At 40.3% G+C, this 15,696-nt stretch overlaps 1 protein-coding gene across 1 annotated transcript in view; it reads right to left on the bottom strand.

Annotated features, from left to right (window-relative positions):
* Nucleotides 1-14,896: 14,896 nt before the first annotated feature.
* The window catches only part of LOC139022936 (C-type lectin 1-like), a 4,037-nt gene continuing 3,237 nt past the window's right edge, over nt 14,897-15,696 (bottom strand). The window contains exon 4 of the mRNA XM_070434723.1: nt 14,897-14,958. Within this exon, the coding sequence (XP_070290824.1) occupies nt 14,897-14,958 (62 nt within the window). The remainder of the gene's footprint in view (nt 14,959-15,696) is intronic.

Below are 15,696 nucleotides of genomic sequence, written 5' to 3'. Positions count from 1 at the left end.
TTGATTAGGTTCATGACATGCATATCTGTYATACGGTCACACCCATAACGGCAGGTATACTAGTGGTTAAGAGTGTTGGGCCAGTAACGGAAAGGTTGCTGGTTTGAAACCMCAMTCCAACTTGGTGAAAATCTGTSAATGTGCCCTTGAGCAAGGTACTTAACCCTAATTGCACACCRGGGTCGCTGTCAATAATRGCTGATCTCCGGCTGTGACCTCACTCTCTGAGGGTGTCTCAAGGGGAGTGGGATATGCAAAAACAACACATTTCCAATTCATGTATGAAATGGGACAAATGTACACACCCACCTAATTATTATAATGATGTTACAACAGTCTTCATCTTAACAGTTCTCTGAACCATAACACCATGATGTGGGCACATAGTTCTACATTGTTTCAATTAGTGCCTCCATCTCACCATTCATGCAAGAGGGTGAAAATAATGGTAATACTGTTGTCACTAATCAACCATATTTTATTTAAGAATGTCAACAGTAACATCCATAAGTGAGTGTGAATGAAATAAACTGATGAAGTGGCTTGTAAGACCAGGTTAGAGTARAKTTRTAGTGYACCAAGAMTAAAGACTAGTTGTTGTTGGATGCWAACAGCCAATTGGGCTCCGGCTAGAGAGTGAGGTGSAYAAKAATCCAATTTATTGTAGCACCAAAAACCATCCCAGCGCAGAGKGAAAAACACATTCATAGAGAACAGGCAAAAGTATGTTTTTGTCATGAACTCATACTGGATGAGAGTCCTCTGATGTCTACCAAACCAAATAATGTTTGGTGGGCTCGGCAGCCATCTTTATAGGGTCAGTCACCTGACCAGAGGCCATCTTGGTTCAAGAAATGCAATTTGATATTGTATTCACATCAAAGAATTAATGAAAAGTGTGTAACATATATTTCTCATTATGAAGAATTTACTTCATACACATCAAACTATCATAACTTGAATAACATTAACTAAATATACAAGGGAATCTGAACAACAGACTAAACATAAGGAGGGTCATTTTCATAACTCTAACACAAAAAAGTGCTTAGAGGGCTTCCAAGTTCAACTGTTTTGCATTAAAYGTCTCCATTCGGCAGGTCTTTCCAGCGTAGGGCTTGGATTAAGTTAACATTCTTCGTAAACTCCTTTCTGATCTATGAGATGTGATCAAACCAGATAAAGCCAGCAGCCCTYCTATKTTAACCAAGCATCAGAGTTTAATAATATGATCAATAGGAATAWAAACTTGAGATCATATGAGAAGAGTGAAATGAGTGAGCATGACGTTGATTTCWGATGTGGGAGATGTAGGACTACTGTACCTGCTCCAACATCTGTTCCTTTACCACTGGGTCATTGAGGTCAGCTCCTGAGWTAGATTTCAGAGACATYCTTACAATGGTCTGCTTSATTCTCTTTTCTAGAGGGACATAGGAATGATAARATGAGACAGCCACTCAAATGAGATTMAACTTATTTACAATAAATAAGTAACTTTTCTTCCACTGTACTTTAAAGGCTGTAAATAACTTTGGAACTGTGTAGTAGCAAGACTCTATGTTCTATGTTAACCAGTGTGGAACTATTATGTCATAATGGAAACCACATGAGCACATACAGTTGAAGTCGGAGGWTTACATACACCTCAGCCAAATACATTTAAACTCAGTTTTTCACAATTCCTGACATTTAATCCTTGTCTTAGGTCACCACTTCATTGTAAAAATTTGAAATGTCAGAATTATCGAAGAGAGAATTATTTATTTCAGCTTTAATTTCTTTCATCACATTCCCAGTGGGTCAGAGAGACTGCCTTGTTCAGTTAACCCAGGGATTTAAACTTGCAACTTTCGGTTTACATAGTCCCACGCCTAACTACCACTTGCTAACGCTGCAGCCCCAATTCTGGAACAACTCACATTTGCGACGACCCAGCTTTAAACTGCTGACTGGAATGGTCTTGAGAGTTGTTCTTCAATATATCCACACATTTTCCGTTCCGTGCATGCATGTGCTTCTATATTTGTGCAGTGACCAAAGTGCCCTCGTCCCCCTGCAGCAAAGCCCCCCACAACATCTTTGCTTCACCCTGCCGTTGCTATGGTTGGGATGGTGTCTTCGGCTTGCAAGCCTCCCCCTTTTCCTCCAAACATACCGATGGTCATTATGCACCAACAGTTCTATTTTTGTTTCATCAGACCAGAGGACATTTCTCCAAAAAGTGCGATCTTTGTCCCCATGTGCAATTGCCAACGTAGTCTGGCTTTTTTAAGGAGGTTTTGGAGCAGCTGGTTCTTCCTTGCTGAGCGGACTTTCAGGTTATGTCGGATATAGGACTCGTTGTTTTTACTTGGATATAGATACTTCTTGTACCGTGTCTTCTCCAGCGGTCTCTCACAGGTCCATTGCTGTTGTTCTGGGATTGATTTGTCACTTTCGCACCAAACTACGTTCATCTCTAGGAGACAGACGCGTCGTCCTCCTTAGCGGTAGGATGTGCGTGTCATGGTGTTTATACTTGCGTATTATTGTTGTACAGATAAACGGGTACCTTCAGCTGTTTGGAAATTGCTCCAAGATGAAACCAGAACCTTGTGGAGGTCTACTCATGTTTTCTGAGGTCTGGCTGATTTCTTTTGATTTGTCCCAGGATGTCAAGCAAAGAGCACTGAGTTGAAGGTAGGCCTGAAATACCATCCACAGGTAACCTCCAATTGACTCAAATTATGTTCAATTAGCCTATCAGAACTTCTAAAGCCATGAATCATTTTCCGGAATTTTCAGAGCTGTGAAAGGCCAGTCAACTTTAGTGTAAGTAAACATCGGACAACTGAATTGTGATAAAGTGAAAATAATCTGTCTGGTGAACAATTTGTTGAGAAATTACATGTCATGCACAAAGTAGATTTCCTAAACGACTTGCCAGAATATAGTTTAAGAAGAAATTTGGAGTGGTGTGAAAAACGTGTTTTAATACTCCAACCTAAGTTGATGTACATTTCCGACTCTCAACTGATATATCTAAAGGTGGGAGAGAAGGTGGCTGGAGTAGGCTACATCTCTGTGTCTGACATGTGACATGTTTGCTGCTGTGGACGGCTGTCGGGCTAAAATGCCATCCCTGTCCCTGTATTACATCCACAAAACCCAATAAGATGGCAGTCTTGTGGCCTGTCGTCTAGTGGAATGCCACAACCTCGGAACACGTTATGGTGTCAGAACAAGCTTTGAATTCAGTCTAGTGCCCTTTGACTCAACCTCTGCCTGTATTTCTCTCTCTCTACTCGTTCAATAAAAAGATGGTTCTACTTCCAGTGCAAAGGAACGTTTGCAAGGATTGTTGACATACCTGAGTGTACAAAACATGCTCTTTCCATGACATAGACTGACGCGGGAATTCAGGTGAAGCTATGATCCCTCATTGATATCACTGTTAAGTCCACTTCAATCAGTGTAGATGAAGGGGAGGGGACAAGTTAAAGAAGGATGTTTAAGCCGTTGAGACAATTGAAAAACATGGATTGTTTATGTGTGCCATTTAGAGGGTGAATGGGCAAAACAAAATATTTAAGTGCTTTGAAGGGGTATGTGTAATAGGTGCCAGCACACCTGTTGAGAACTGCAACTCAATATTAGAAGGTGTTCTCTAATAATTGTGCCACTCAGTTCAGAGAACCTGATATGACCTTGCTCTCATTTGATTGGTAAATCAAGACTTTGCGCTTAGGGAAATGATGGGTAAATTCTCTGTGAAAATGTTCATGTCAGTTCTTCCCTGTAAATGGATTAACCCTAAATCTGTCTTTCTGGAAGAGGTATACTATTTTTTGGGGCCCTCTTGACTAGGTTAGGTTTCCTTTGGTAACTTTAAATAACATATCAAGCAAGCATGGCCATTGCCATTTGTCTTTTAAGGTCATGGACACACATATCACATTACAATAATAAGGCACACCTCAGTGTTCAGAGCATCTAGGTGAGGGAAAGCATAGGGGCCCCAGCAAGACCAATCAATCAGTTTTATTTACCAGTATTTTAAATCTCCACTAGAGGAAGTTCAAGATCAGAGGTCAGTTGATCAAAATTAGACAGCGGTAGCCTGTACATAGTACAATAAGAGCATACTGCAGTATAATTACAATTACCCCTGTCTATGCCTTTGGCTAGAAACCTGCTGTTTGAATATATGAGTATCATAGACCTTCCAGTGATTGTATATTAAGTCCTGTTTTATATGTGGTACCTGCAAGGCTATGGCAGCCTAATACCCATTTGTGTTAACAAAGTGCAATGTAATTCTGTATTTACCAAAGCATAGTTCCTGATAGATTATTTAGTTGGAGTTTAGTGTTACAAGTAGTTAGTATGTGGTTTTACTTCCCTGTCTTTTTGTCAATTTGGATAAATGCTAAATGACATCATTCAAAAATTGTAGGATGTCAAATCTTTTGAACCTTCACTAACTGATTCATGGTGTTTGGTTTATCAAGGTGATTAATGTATAACAGCCATCAACTACATGAATAAGGGCAAGAACCCCACACCTCTCCCCTGCTATCCATGAGTCTGTGTTTATGACTGTAATAGCTGACACAGTCAACAAACCATGACACCAGGGAAAACTCTAATGATATCCAAACGTTGATTARCTTGATAACATGGATTCTGTTATTCTGTTACACCTACAAGAGTTTGTCTGTCTCCTTCTTTACAGTTCTCTGAACAATGCCACCTGGAAGTGGGCACGTAATTCTACATTGTTGTGATTTGTGTCCCCATCTCACCATTCCTGCTGGAGGGTGAAAATAATGATAATACTGATGTCACAAATCAAACATATTTTATGTAAGAATGTCAACAGTTACATCCATAAGTGAGAGTGTAACATCATTATGAAGAAAGTTACACTATGAAAATCCCTCACTGTCACCATACATGTTTTAACTACAAACTTTAAAATCCACTTCTCTTCACTAATCAAATTGCCCAACAAGCTTTTTTTTAATCACAATACGTTCAAACACCAACAAAACATCTAGATTATAATTGTATGTTGCATTAGTGAAATATAGTCAAATCTAAATCTAGCCTAACATAAATATACTTTATATTTTTCTTTTGTATTTCATAAGAGAAAGCTAACTTTCACAACGTGAATAACGTAAACTAAAAATAATTTAATAATCTTATTTAATATATTATTTATAATGGACTATTTTAGTTTTCTTTGACGTTCCATGCCTCTCCTGTTGCATCATCATGGCTGGTCCTCTTCATCCAGACTCACACTGACCAAAGAAAACAAACACAACAGTACAAAGACTCTCACTGGAATTAGTTCATGAACACCTTACTTCATTTCCATACTGTCAATGGGATGCAAAACCTAACACACTATACAAAGGATTCTGAAAAACAGACTAAACATAAGGAGGGTCATTTTCATAACTGTGACACAAAGTGTGTACATTCGTCAGGGCTTTCAAGTTCAACTGTTTTGCAAAAAACGTCTCCATTAGGCAGTTCTCTCCAGCATAGGTCTAGGATGAAGTTCCCGTTCTTGGCCAGCTCATTTCTGATCTATGAGATATGATCACACTATATAAAGACAGCAACACCCATTTTAATTGAGCATCCTAAATGTAATACTATGTGATGTCAAGTTCCTATTCCTAATCATGAGAAGAGTGAAATGAGTGAGCATGACGTTGATTTCTGATGTGGGAGATGTAGGACTACTGTACCTGCTCCAACATCTGTTCCTTTACCACTGGGTCATTGAGGTCAGCTCCTGAGATAGATTTCAGAGACATCCTTACAATGGTCTGCTTCATTCTCTTTTCTAGAGGGACACAGGAATGATAAGATGAGACAGCCACTCAAATGATATTCAGCGTATTTACAATAAATATATATCCCCTTTCTTCCAATGTACTTTAAAGGCTCAACATTTCTTTGGAACTGTGTAGTAGCAAGCCTCCGTTTTCTTTATTTACCAGTATGGAAACATGATCTGATAAAGATAAGATAAAGATAAAGCAAAGCAGTGCGACAAAAACAACACAGAGTTACACATAAACAAACGTACAGTCAATAACACAAAAGAAAATAAATATAGAAAAAAATCATGTACAGTGTGTGCAAATGTAGAAGAGTAGGGAGGCCCTAATAAATAGGCCTTATAGGGAGGTAAGGCAATAAATAGGCCATAGAGGCAAAAATAATTACAATTTAGCATTAATACTGGAGTGATAGATGTGCAGATGATGATGTGCAAGTAGAAATACTGATGTGCAAAAGAGCAAGAGGGTAAGTAATAATATGGGGATGAGGTAGTCGGGTGTGCTATTTACAGATTGGCGGTGTACAGGTACAGTGATCGGTAAGCTGCTCTGACAGCTGATGCTTAAAGTTAGAGAGGGAGATATAAAACTCCAGCTTCAGAGATTTTTGCAAATCATTCATCATTGGCAGCAGAGAACTGGAAGGAAAGGCAGCCAAAGGAAGTGTTGGCTTTGGGGATGACCAGTGCAATATACCTGCTGGAGCGTGTGCTTCAGGTGGGTGTTGCTATGGTGACCAGTGAGCTGAGATAAGGCGGGGCTTTGCCAAGCAAAGACTTATAGATGACCTGGAGCCAGTGGGTTTGGCGAYGGATATGTAGTGAGGGCCAGCCAACGAGAGCATACAGGTCGCAGTGGTGGGTAGTATATGGGGCTTTGGTGATAAAACAGTTGGCACTGTGATAGACTACATCCAGTTTGCTGAGTAGAGTGTTGGGGGCTATTTTGTAAATGATATCGCTGAAGTCAAGGATCGGTAGGATGGTCAGTTTTACGAGGGTATGGTTGGCGGCATGAGTTGAAGGAGGCTATGTTGCGAAATAGGAAGCCAATTCTATATTTAATTTTGGATTGGAGATGCTTAATGTGAGTCTGGAAGGAGAGGTTACAGTCTAACCAGACACCTAGGTATTTGTAGTTGTCCACATATTCTAGGTCAAAACCGTCCAGAGAAGTGATGCTAGTCGGGCGGGAGGGTGCGGGCAGCAATCGGTTAAAGAGCATGCACTTAGTTTTACTATCATTTAAAAGCAGTTGGAGGCCATTGAAGGAGTGTTGTATGGCGTTGAAGCTCGTTTGGAGGTTTGTTGGCACAGTTTCCAAAGAAGAGCCAGATGTATACAGAATGGTGTCGTCTGCGTAGAGGTGGATCAGAGAATCACCAGCAGCAAGAGCGACATCATTGATATATACAGAGAAAAGAGTCGGCCCGAGAATTGAACCCTGTGGCACCCCCATAAAGACTGCCAGAGGTCCGGACAAAAGGCCCTCCGATTTGACACACTGAACACTAACTGAAAGTAATTGGTAGTGGGGATGTTTTTCAGCGGCAGGGACTGGGAGACTAGTCAGGATTGAGGCAAAGATGAACGGAGCAAAGTACAGTGAGATCCCTGATGAAAACCTGTTCCAGAGCGCTCAGGACCTCGGACATGGGGCAAAGGTTTACCTTCCAACAGGACAACGACCCTAAGCACACAGCCAAGACAATACAGGAGTGGCTTCTGGACAAGTCTCTGAATGTTCTTGAGTGGCCCAGCCAGAGCCCGGACTTGAACCTGATCGAACATCTCTGGAGAGACCTGATAATAGCTGTGCAGCATCACTCCCCATCCAATCTGACAGACCTTGAGAGGATCTGCAGAGAAGAATGGGAGAATCTCCCCAAATACAGGTGTGCCAAGCTTGCAGCGTCAAACCCAAGAAGCCTCGAGGCTGTAATCGCTGCCAAATGTTCTTCAACAAAGTATTGAGTAAAGGTCCGAATACTTATGTAAATGTGATATTTCAGTTTTTTTTATACATTTGCTAACATTTATATAATCCTGTTTTCCTTTGTCATTATGGGGTACTGTGTGGCGATTGATGAGGGGAAAAAACAAAATAATCAATTTTAGAATAAGGCTGTAACCTAACAAAATGTGGATAAAGTAAACGTATCTGAATCATTTCCGAGGGAACTATTTATTTGGAAGGTGGGGAGAGAAATGTGGCTGGAGTAGGCTAACTGTAGCATCTCTGTGTCCGACGTGACAGTTCTTGCTGCAATGGGACCCTATTGGGGCTAAAATGCCATCYCTGTCCCTGTCTTACCCACAATAACCCCAATAACATGTCAATCTTGTGGCCTGTCTGGTCTAGTGGTAATGCCACAGCTTCTGGAACASATGTCTATAGTGTCAGAATAGGTTTGAATCCAGTCTAGTGCCCTTTGACACGACCTCTGCCTGTCTTCTCCTCTCTCTATCTGTTATAAAAGCTGGCATTCTTACTTCCAGTGGAAAGAAACTCTTCAGAGAGCAGTCTATCTTGTCCAGGGAGGAGTGTTCTGTCTGTCCATGGCCCTTACGGGTCAGAGAGCAGTCTATCTTGTCCAGGGAGGCGTGTTCTGTCTGTCCATGGCCCTTACGGTTCAGGGAGCAGCAGTTACTAGCACCCAGTTGAGGCTCAGACACACAGTATGGAAAGGGGTCCCCATTGGACCACTGCCGCATTCTGGTAGAAGTGTTCCAGTAGTGTCCGATCCACATATCATACCACTGTGTCTTTGTTATGCTTTGGAATGCTGTGTAATCCTCTTGGGTGAGGATGCTCTTTAAGTCATCGCCATTGGCTCAGCAAGCTCCCAGTGCCCCATCCCATGTCAATGAACCCCAACCCATGTAATATTTAAGCTCTGAGCTTGATTGGTGCCTAAGGACAGAAAATACACAATTGTCTTAAAAATGTCCTGAAAGACACGGACATTGATGTTAAATACATGTATCTAGACGGTTGTCAAAGGATACTGTAACTGATAAAGGTGACATTATTTGAAATGTACTATGTACTGTACCAAGGTGTTAAGAATGACTAATCCTCTTCAAGTAAAGTGTTTTCATTACTTTGAAGTAATAGTTTACAAATATCAGACAAGGGAGAGAAGGGATGCAAAATCAACTTACTTTTCTTGCACACAAAGTGCCATGAACTTGTGCAATCTCTCAAAACCCATACTTTTGCACTTTGTCTATAACAACATACTTTGCATTTGGTGTATTCAAATAGCCCAGTTTGGGCCAAAAGGCATGGCATTGGCAGTGGACCCAGACAGCGTCAGTGAGACTCTGTGCTGACACTGTTCTCAGAGCTGCTATCTGGTCCTCAGCATTGAAGATGGTGGCTCCTCCCCTCACTACCCAGAGTAAACACTGGTATCTCTACTGCTGGGCTTGTGTGGACAGACCAAGCACAAGGGTGATTCCTTATCAAACTAGAACCAAAAAGGTTCAGAACTCGGATTTTCACAAAATATAATCCATAGAATGGTCGTTTGGAGGAAGGATTGTTGAAATGCACTGAATATACAAAACATTAGTTACCTTTTCCATGACAGACCAGGTGAATCCAGGTGAAAAATAAGATCCCTTATTGATGTCACCTGTTCAATCCACTTCAATCAGTGTAGATGAAGGGGAGGAGACAGGTTAAAGAAGGATTTTTAAGCCTTGAGACAATTGAGACATGGATTGTGTATGTGTGCCGTTTAGAGGGTGAATGGTCAAGATAAAATATTTAAGTGCCTTTGAACAGGGTATGGTAGTAGGGGCCAGGTACATCTGTTTGATTGTGTCAAGAACTACACCACTGCTCGGTTTTTCAAGCTCAACAGTTTCCTGTGTGTTTCAAGAATGGTCCACCACCCAAAGGACATCCAGACCATTTGACACAATTGTGGGAAGCATTGGAGTCAACATGGGCCAGCATTCTATGGAACGCTTTCGATACCTTGTATAGTCCATGCCCAAACAAATTGAGGCTGTTCTAAGGGCAAAAAGGGGTGCAACTCATAATATACCCTACACCCATACCAAAGTTCCAGACTGGGATCTCTGCTACTTTTAGCATTATAGGATTCAAAAATCATGTTAAACAATATTTTTTCCCAAAGAGTCCATGCAACTTATTATTGTCAGGACCCGGTGTGAGAAACAGTCACTAATAGTCGGCAGAACCCAGAAGATGAGGCAGACACAGCAGTACTAGAGACGGTGGTTTAATCAAGGTAAAAGATCTTCAGGCAAAAAATATAAATCCACAACGTCAAAAGTAAAGCCAAGAGAAAAAATGGATATCCTCCAAAATACAAAGAAAATCCACAAAGTGGTAAGAACAGCAGGGAAAAAACTAATTTCAAAAGACTAATCAAAAATAAACAAGAACAAAACCAGAGTACCTCTGGAAAATCCAAAAAGAGAAATATAAGTTCACAGCATGGCTGGGGCTGGGTGCTAACATACAAACACTGAGCAAAGAACTGAGGAACACACAGGGTTTAAATACCAACAAGGAAATGACACACAGGTGCAAATAATAATTAGAACAAGGGAAAAACAAAAGGTTCAAAAAAGGCGCAATGGGGGCATCTAGTGACCAAAACCTGAACAATCCTGGCCAAATCCTGACAATTATGTGACTTGTTAAGAACATTTTTACTGCTGAACTTATTTAGGTTTGCCATAACAAAGTGACTCAAGACAAAAACATTTCTAGAAACATAATTCCACTTTGACATTATAGGTTATTCTGTGTAGCCCAGTGACGTATTTTTTAAAATTCAGGCTGTAAAACAACATTTGGAAAAAGTCAAGTGGTGTGAATAGTTTCTGAAGCCACTGTATTCCACGTCCGTATCACATTTCCAGAGTGGGATCTCTGCTACTATTAGCTTTATGGGATGGATGAAGGGATCATGCAGAAAAATGTGCCAAATCTAAAAATATATATATTTTTAAACATGGTCATATTTTTCAATATGCATTAATGTATGTAAGAAATGTGCAATTGAAATCAAAATACTACTCATAGCGTTAAAGCTTCATATGACACAAACTTTGACTTTGTAGTACCTACAGATGAAAGTATGGAGTCCTAAAGGAGCCCTGGGTAAAGCCAAAATGTCACAAATATTCCAACTTCAGTTTCTCAAGTATGCTTTAAGGTACAAATGTCAAATAGATGTCAACAATCCTTCCTCCAAAGGACCCTTCCATGGAGGAAATGTCTTGCTTTAGTTTTGTGATCAATCACCCATGGACTGACATCAATGGCTCTTGAAGATCCGCCAGTTTTTAAAAATGTTTGCCTAAAATGACATACCCAAATCGTACTGCCTGTTGCTCAGGATCTGAAGCAAGGACATGCATATTCTTGGAGAGTAAACCGCTCAGGGATTTCACCATTAAGCCAATGGTGACTTTAAAGCAGTTACAGAGTTTAATGGCTGTGATCGGAGAAAACTGAGGATGGCTCAACAACATTGTAGTTACTCCACAATACTAACCTGATTGGCAGAGTGAAAGAAGAATGCCTGCACAGAATAAAACATATTCCAAAACAAGCATCCAGTTTGCAACAAGGCGTTAACTGCAAGAAATGTGGCAGGCAATTAACTTTTGGTCCTGAATACAAAGTGTTATGTTTGGGGCAAATCCAATACAACACATTCCTGAGAAGCACTATGCATATTTTCAAGCATAGTGGTGGCTTCCTCATGTTATGAGTGTGCTTGTAATCATTAAAGACTAAGGAGTTTTTACAAATAAAAAATAAACGGAATAGAGCTAAGCATGGGCAAAATCCTATAGGAAAACCTGGTTCAGTTTGCTTGGTTTTTCTAACAATGATCAACAAGAAATGTGACAGAGCTTGAAGAATTTTGAAAATATTAATGGGCAAGAGTTGCACAATCCAGGTGTGGAAAGCTCTTAGAGACTTACCCAGAAAGACTCACAGTTGTAATCGCTGCCATAGGTGCTACTACAAAGTATTGACTCAAGGGTGTGAATTCCTATGTAAATGAAATATTTCTGATTTCATTTTCAAAATGTTTTCTACAATTTCTAAAGACTTAGAACTTAAAAATATTTTATGAAGATGTATAAGTAATAAGATGATATTAGGAATTTGTGATAGAGAAAAGAGATACTGAATGCAAACTGGTATGTAAAAGAAGTCTCTCGTGACAGCCTTAACATTGAGTAGCTGATTTAGTTCTGGGTGCCGAGATTAATGTAAAAGCTACAGTATGTAAAATAGCCGGTATTTTAAATATATATATAAAAAAAATTGCGTTGTTGTTTGTTGTTTTCTTCTGTCTTTTCCTTTTTTCTCTTTAGTTGATTCTCTTGGTTGTTGGTGCATTGGGGGGTTCTTGGGGGTGGAGAATGGAATAAATTTTATTTTTTATTTCTTATTTTTCTTCCTGGGGGGGGGACTGTGGGAGGGGTCTCGAATGGTTGAGGGACATCTATTGGGGAACTGTGGGGGGGGATCTTGGAGGATTCGGGTTCACGTTTTTTGGCCTGGTGGTAGATCGGTCAACATGCCCTTGAGCAGGGCATTGACCCTGGATGCTTCTGTGTGTCGCTCTGAATGGGAGTCTGTTGGATGACTGGTATGATGTAGTTGTTGAGCGGCTTCACTGCAAGTATTTTGTATGTTTCGAATATGCAATAAATACATAAAACCTTTTTTTTTTTAAATAGCCGGTGGATATAACTAGGAAAATAGAGGATGTAGCAAATTGTAATTTGATGATTCCAAGCATAAGTTGTTATGTTTATGTACAGTATTTGGGAAATGTTGATCTTAGGACGTTTTGATCCTATATGATCTTAACAATTATTTTATAATATATTATACCCCTAGAGCACAGGTGAGTCAAGTTAAGCTACATAATAAAAAAATCCCCATCAAATATGTCCGTTTCAGCTAGAGATATCTGTTTATTTACACGTACTGCATCTCAATCCACCTCATCCGCCTGTGTCACACTTCCGTATCTGCGGTCATATTAGTTGTAGGCCTAACCGTTCAGATACTACAGAAATTTTTCATGAGAAGACCGATTTTCAGGATGTCTCCTGGACTGACAAATAGTGCTGTAGCTCTGCCACTTTCCACCACAGATATGGAAGTGTGACATAGGCGTGTGTGACACAAATAAACAGACATCTCTAAATTAAACTGACATATTTTGATGGTGATTTTTTTATTATGTTGCTTAACTTCATGCACCAGTGCTCTAGGTGGTTTAATATCTTATAAAATAATTGTTAAGATCATGTAGGATCAACATAACCTAAGATCAACATTTCCCAAATACTGTACATAAACATAACAACTTGTGCTTGGAATCATCAAATTACAATTTGCTATTCTTTGGTTGGAATCTGACCAAGACTAGAGTTCAAATCACTGTGGTGATATACACTGAGTGTACAAAACATTAGGAACACCTGCTCTTTCCATGACATACAGTAGACTGACGCGGTGAATCCAGGTGAATTCTATGTGCCCTTATCGATCTCACTTGTTAAATCCACTTCAGTGTAAATAAAGGAGAGAAGACAGGTTACAGAAGGATTTTTAAGCCTTGAGACAATTGAGACATGGATTGTATGTGTGTGCATTCAGAGGGTAAATATGCAGCACAAAACATTTAAGGATCTTTGAACAGTAGGTGCGAGGCGTGCCGTTTTGTGTCATTAATTGTCACGCTGCTGGGTTTTTCATGCTCAACAGTTTTCTGTGTGTATCAAGAATGGTCCACCACCCAGAGGACATCCAGCCAACCTGGCACAACTGTGGGAAGCATTGGAGTCAACATGGGCCAGCATCCCCTGCTTTCAGCACCTTGTAGAGTCCATGGCACAACGAATTGAGGCTGTTCTGAGGGGAAAAGGGGGATTGGAACTGAATATTAGAAAGTTGTTTCTAGTGTTATGTGCACTCAGTGTAGACAACCTGATATGTCCTGCTCCTCATTTGATTGGTAAATCAAGGCTTTGGCTCAGGGAAATGATAGGTAAATCTCAATTGACAATTTTCATGCCAGTTCTCCCCTTGTAATGGAATTAACCCTAAATCTGTATTTCTGGGAGAGGTATACTGTTTGTGGGCCCTCTTGGCTAATTTTCCTTTGGTGACTCTATTGAATAACTTAGCAAGCATGCATAACCATTGTCATTTGCCTTTTAAGACCATGGACACTCATATTGAACAATCCACATATTGCATTACAATTATAACTCAAACCTCAGTGCTCAGAGAAGCTAGGTGAGGTGAAGCATAGCGGCCCCAGCCAGAGCAATCAATCAGAGTAGTTATTTTCGGTCTGAAAAATATTTACCATTATTTTGAATATAAACTAGAGGGAGTTCAAGATCAGAGGTCAGTTAATCAAGATATTTCAAAATTAGACAGCAGTAGCCTGTACATAGTACAATAAGAGCATGCTGCACAGCATACTGCAGTATAATTACAATTACCCATGTCTATGCATTTGGCTAGAAACATGCTGTTTGAATATATGAGTATCATAGACCTTCCAGTGATTGTATATTAAGTCCTGTCTTATATATGGTACCTGCAGGGCTATGGCAGCCTAATACCCAATTGTGTTAACAAAGTGAAATGTCATTCTGGACATACAAAAGACTATAGTTCCTGATATCTTATTTAGTTGGAGTTTAGTGTCATAAGTAGTTAGGATGTGCTTTTACTTCCCTGTCTTTATGTCAATTTAGATAAATGCTAAATAACATAAATAAAATGAGTCTGTCAAATCTTTGAACCTTCACTAACTGATCTGTGATGACTTGGTTTATCAAGGTGATTCATGTATAACAGCCATCAACTACATGAATAAGTGCAAGAACCCCACACCTCTCCCCTGCTATCCATGAGTCTGTGTTTATGACTGTAATAACTGACAGTCAACAAACCATGACACCAGGGAAAACTCTAATGATATACAAACGTTGATTAACTTGATAACATGGATAGTGTCATTCTGTCACACCCACAACAATCTGTCTGTCTCCATCTTTAGTTCTCTGAACCATGCCACCTGGAAGTGGGCACATAATTCTACATTGTTGTGATTTGTGCCCCCATCTCACCATTCTTGCCGTAGGGTGAAAATAATGGTAATACTGTAGGCACTAATCAAACATATTTTATGTAAGAATGTCAACAATAATTGAGTGTGTAACATCATTATGAAGAATTATACAATGCAGATCCCTCACTAAAACATGTTACTATGTGTAACGGTTTTCTTCCAGGGGTGAAGGAGAGGACCAAAGTGCAGCGCGGCTAGTGTTAAACATGTTTAATAAAGAACACTACAAACAATACAAAATAACAAATGTGCAAAAACCGAGACAGACCTATCTGGTGGAGACAATCACAGAGACAGGAAACAAACACCCACAAAATCCCAACACAAAACAAGCCTCCTATATATGATTCTCAATCAGGGACAACGATTACCATCTGCCTCTGATTGAGAACCATATTAGGCTGGACATAGAAACAGACAAACTAGACACACAACATAGAATTCCCACCCAGCTCACGTCCTGACCAACACTAAACAAGCAAAACACATAATAACTCTGGTCAGGACGTTACAGTACCCCCCTCCTGAGGTGCGGACTCCGAACGCACCCCTACAACTCAAGAGGAGGGTCTGGGTGGGCATCTGTCCGCGGTGGCGGCTCCGGCGTCTTGCACTCACGGTAAGCCGGGGAGGTTGGCTCAGGTATCCACGCGGCTTCGCCACACGTCCACCGCGCTTCCTCAT

Source organism: Salvelinus sp. IW2-2015, linkage group LG24 (genome assembly GCF_002910315.2).
Source record: "Salvelinus sp. IW2-2015 linkage group LG24, ASM291031v2, whole genome shotgun sequence".
Lineage (NCBI taxonomy): Eukaryota > Metazoa > Chordata > Actinopteri > Salmoniformes > Salmonidae > Salvelinus > Salvelinus sp. IW2-2015.
The sequence above is the reverse complement of the archived record's forward strand: the minus strand, read 5'-3'. Positions and strand labels throughout refer to the sequence as shown.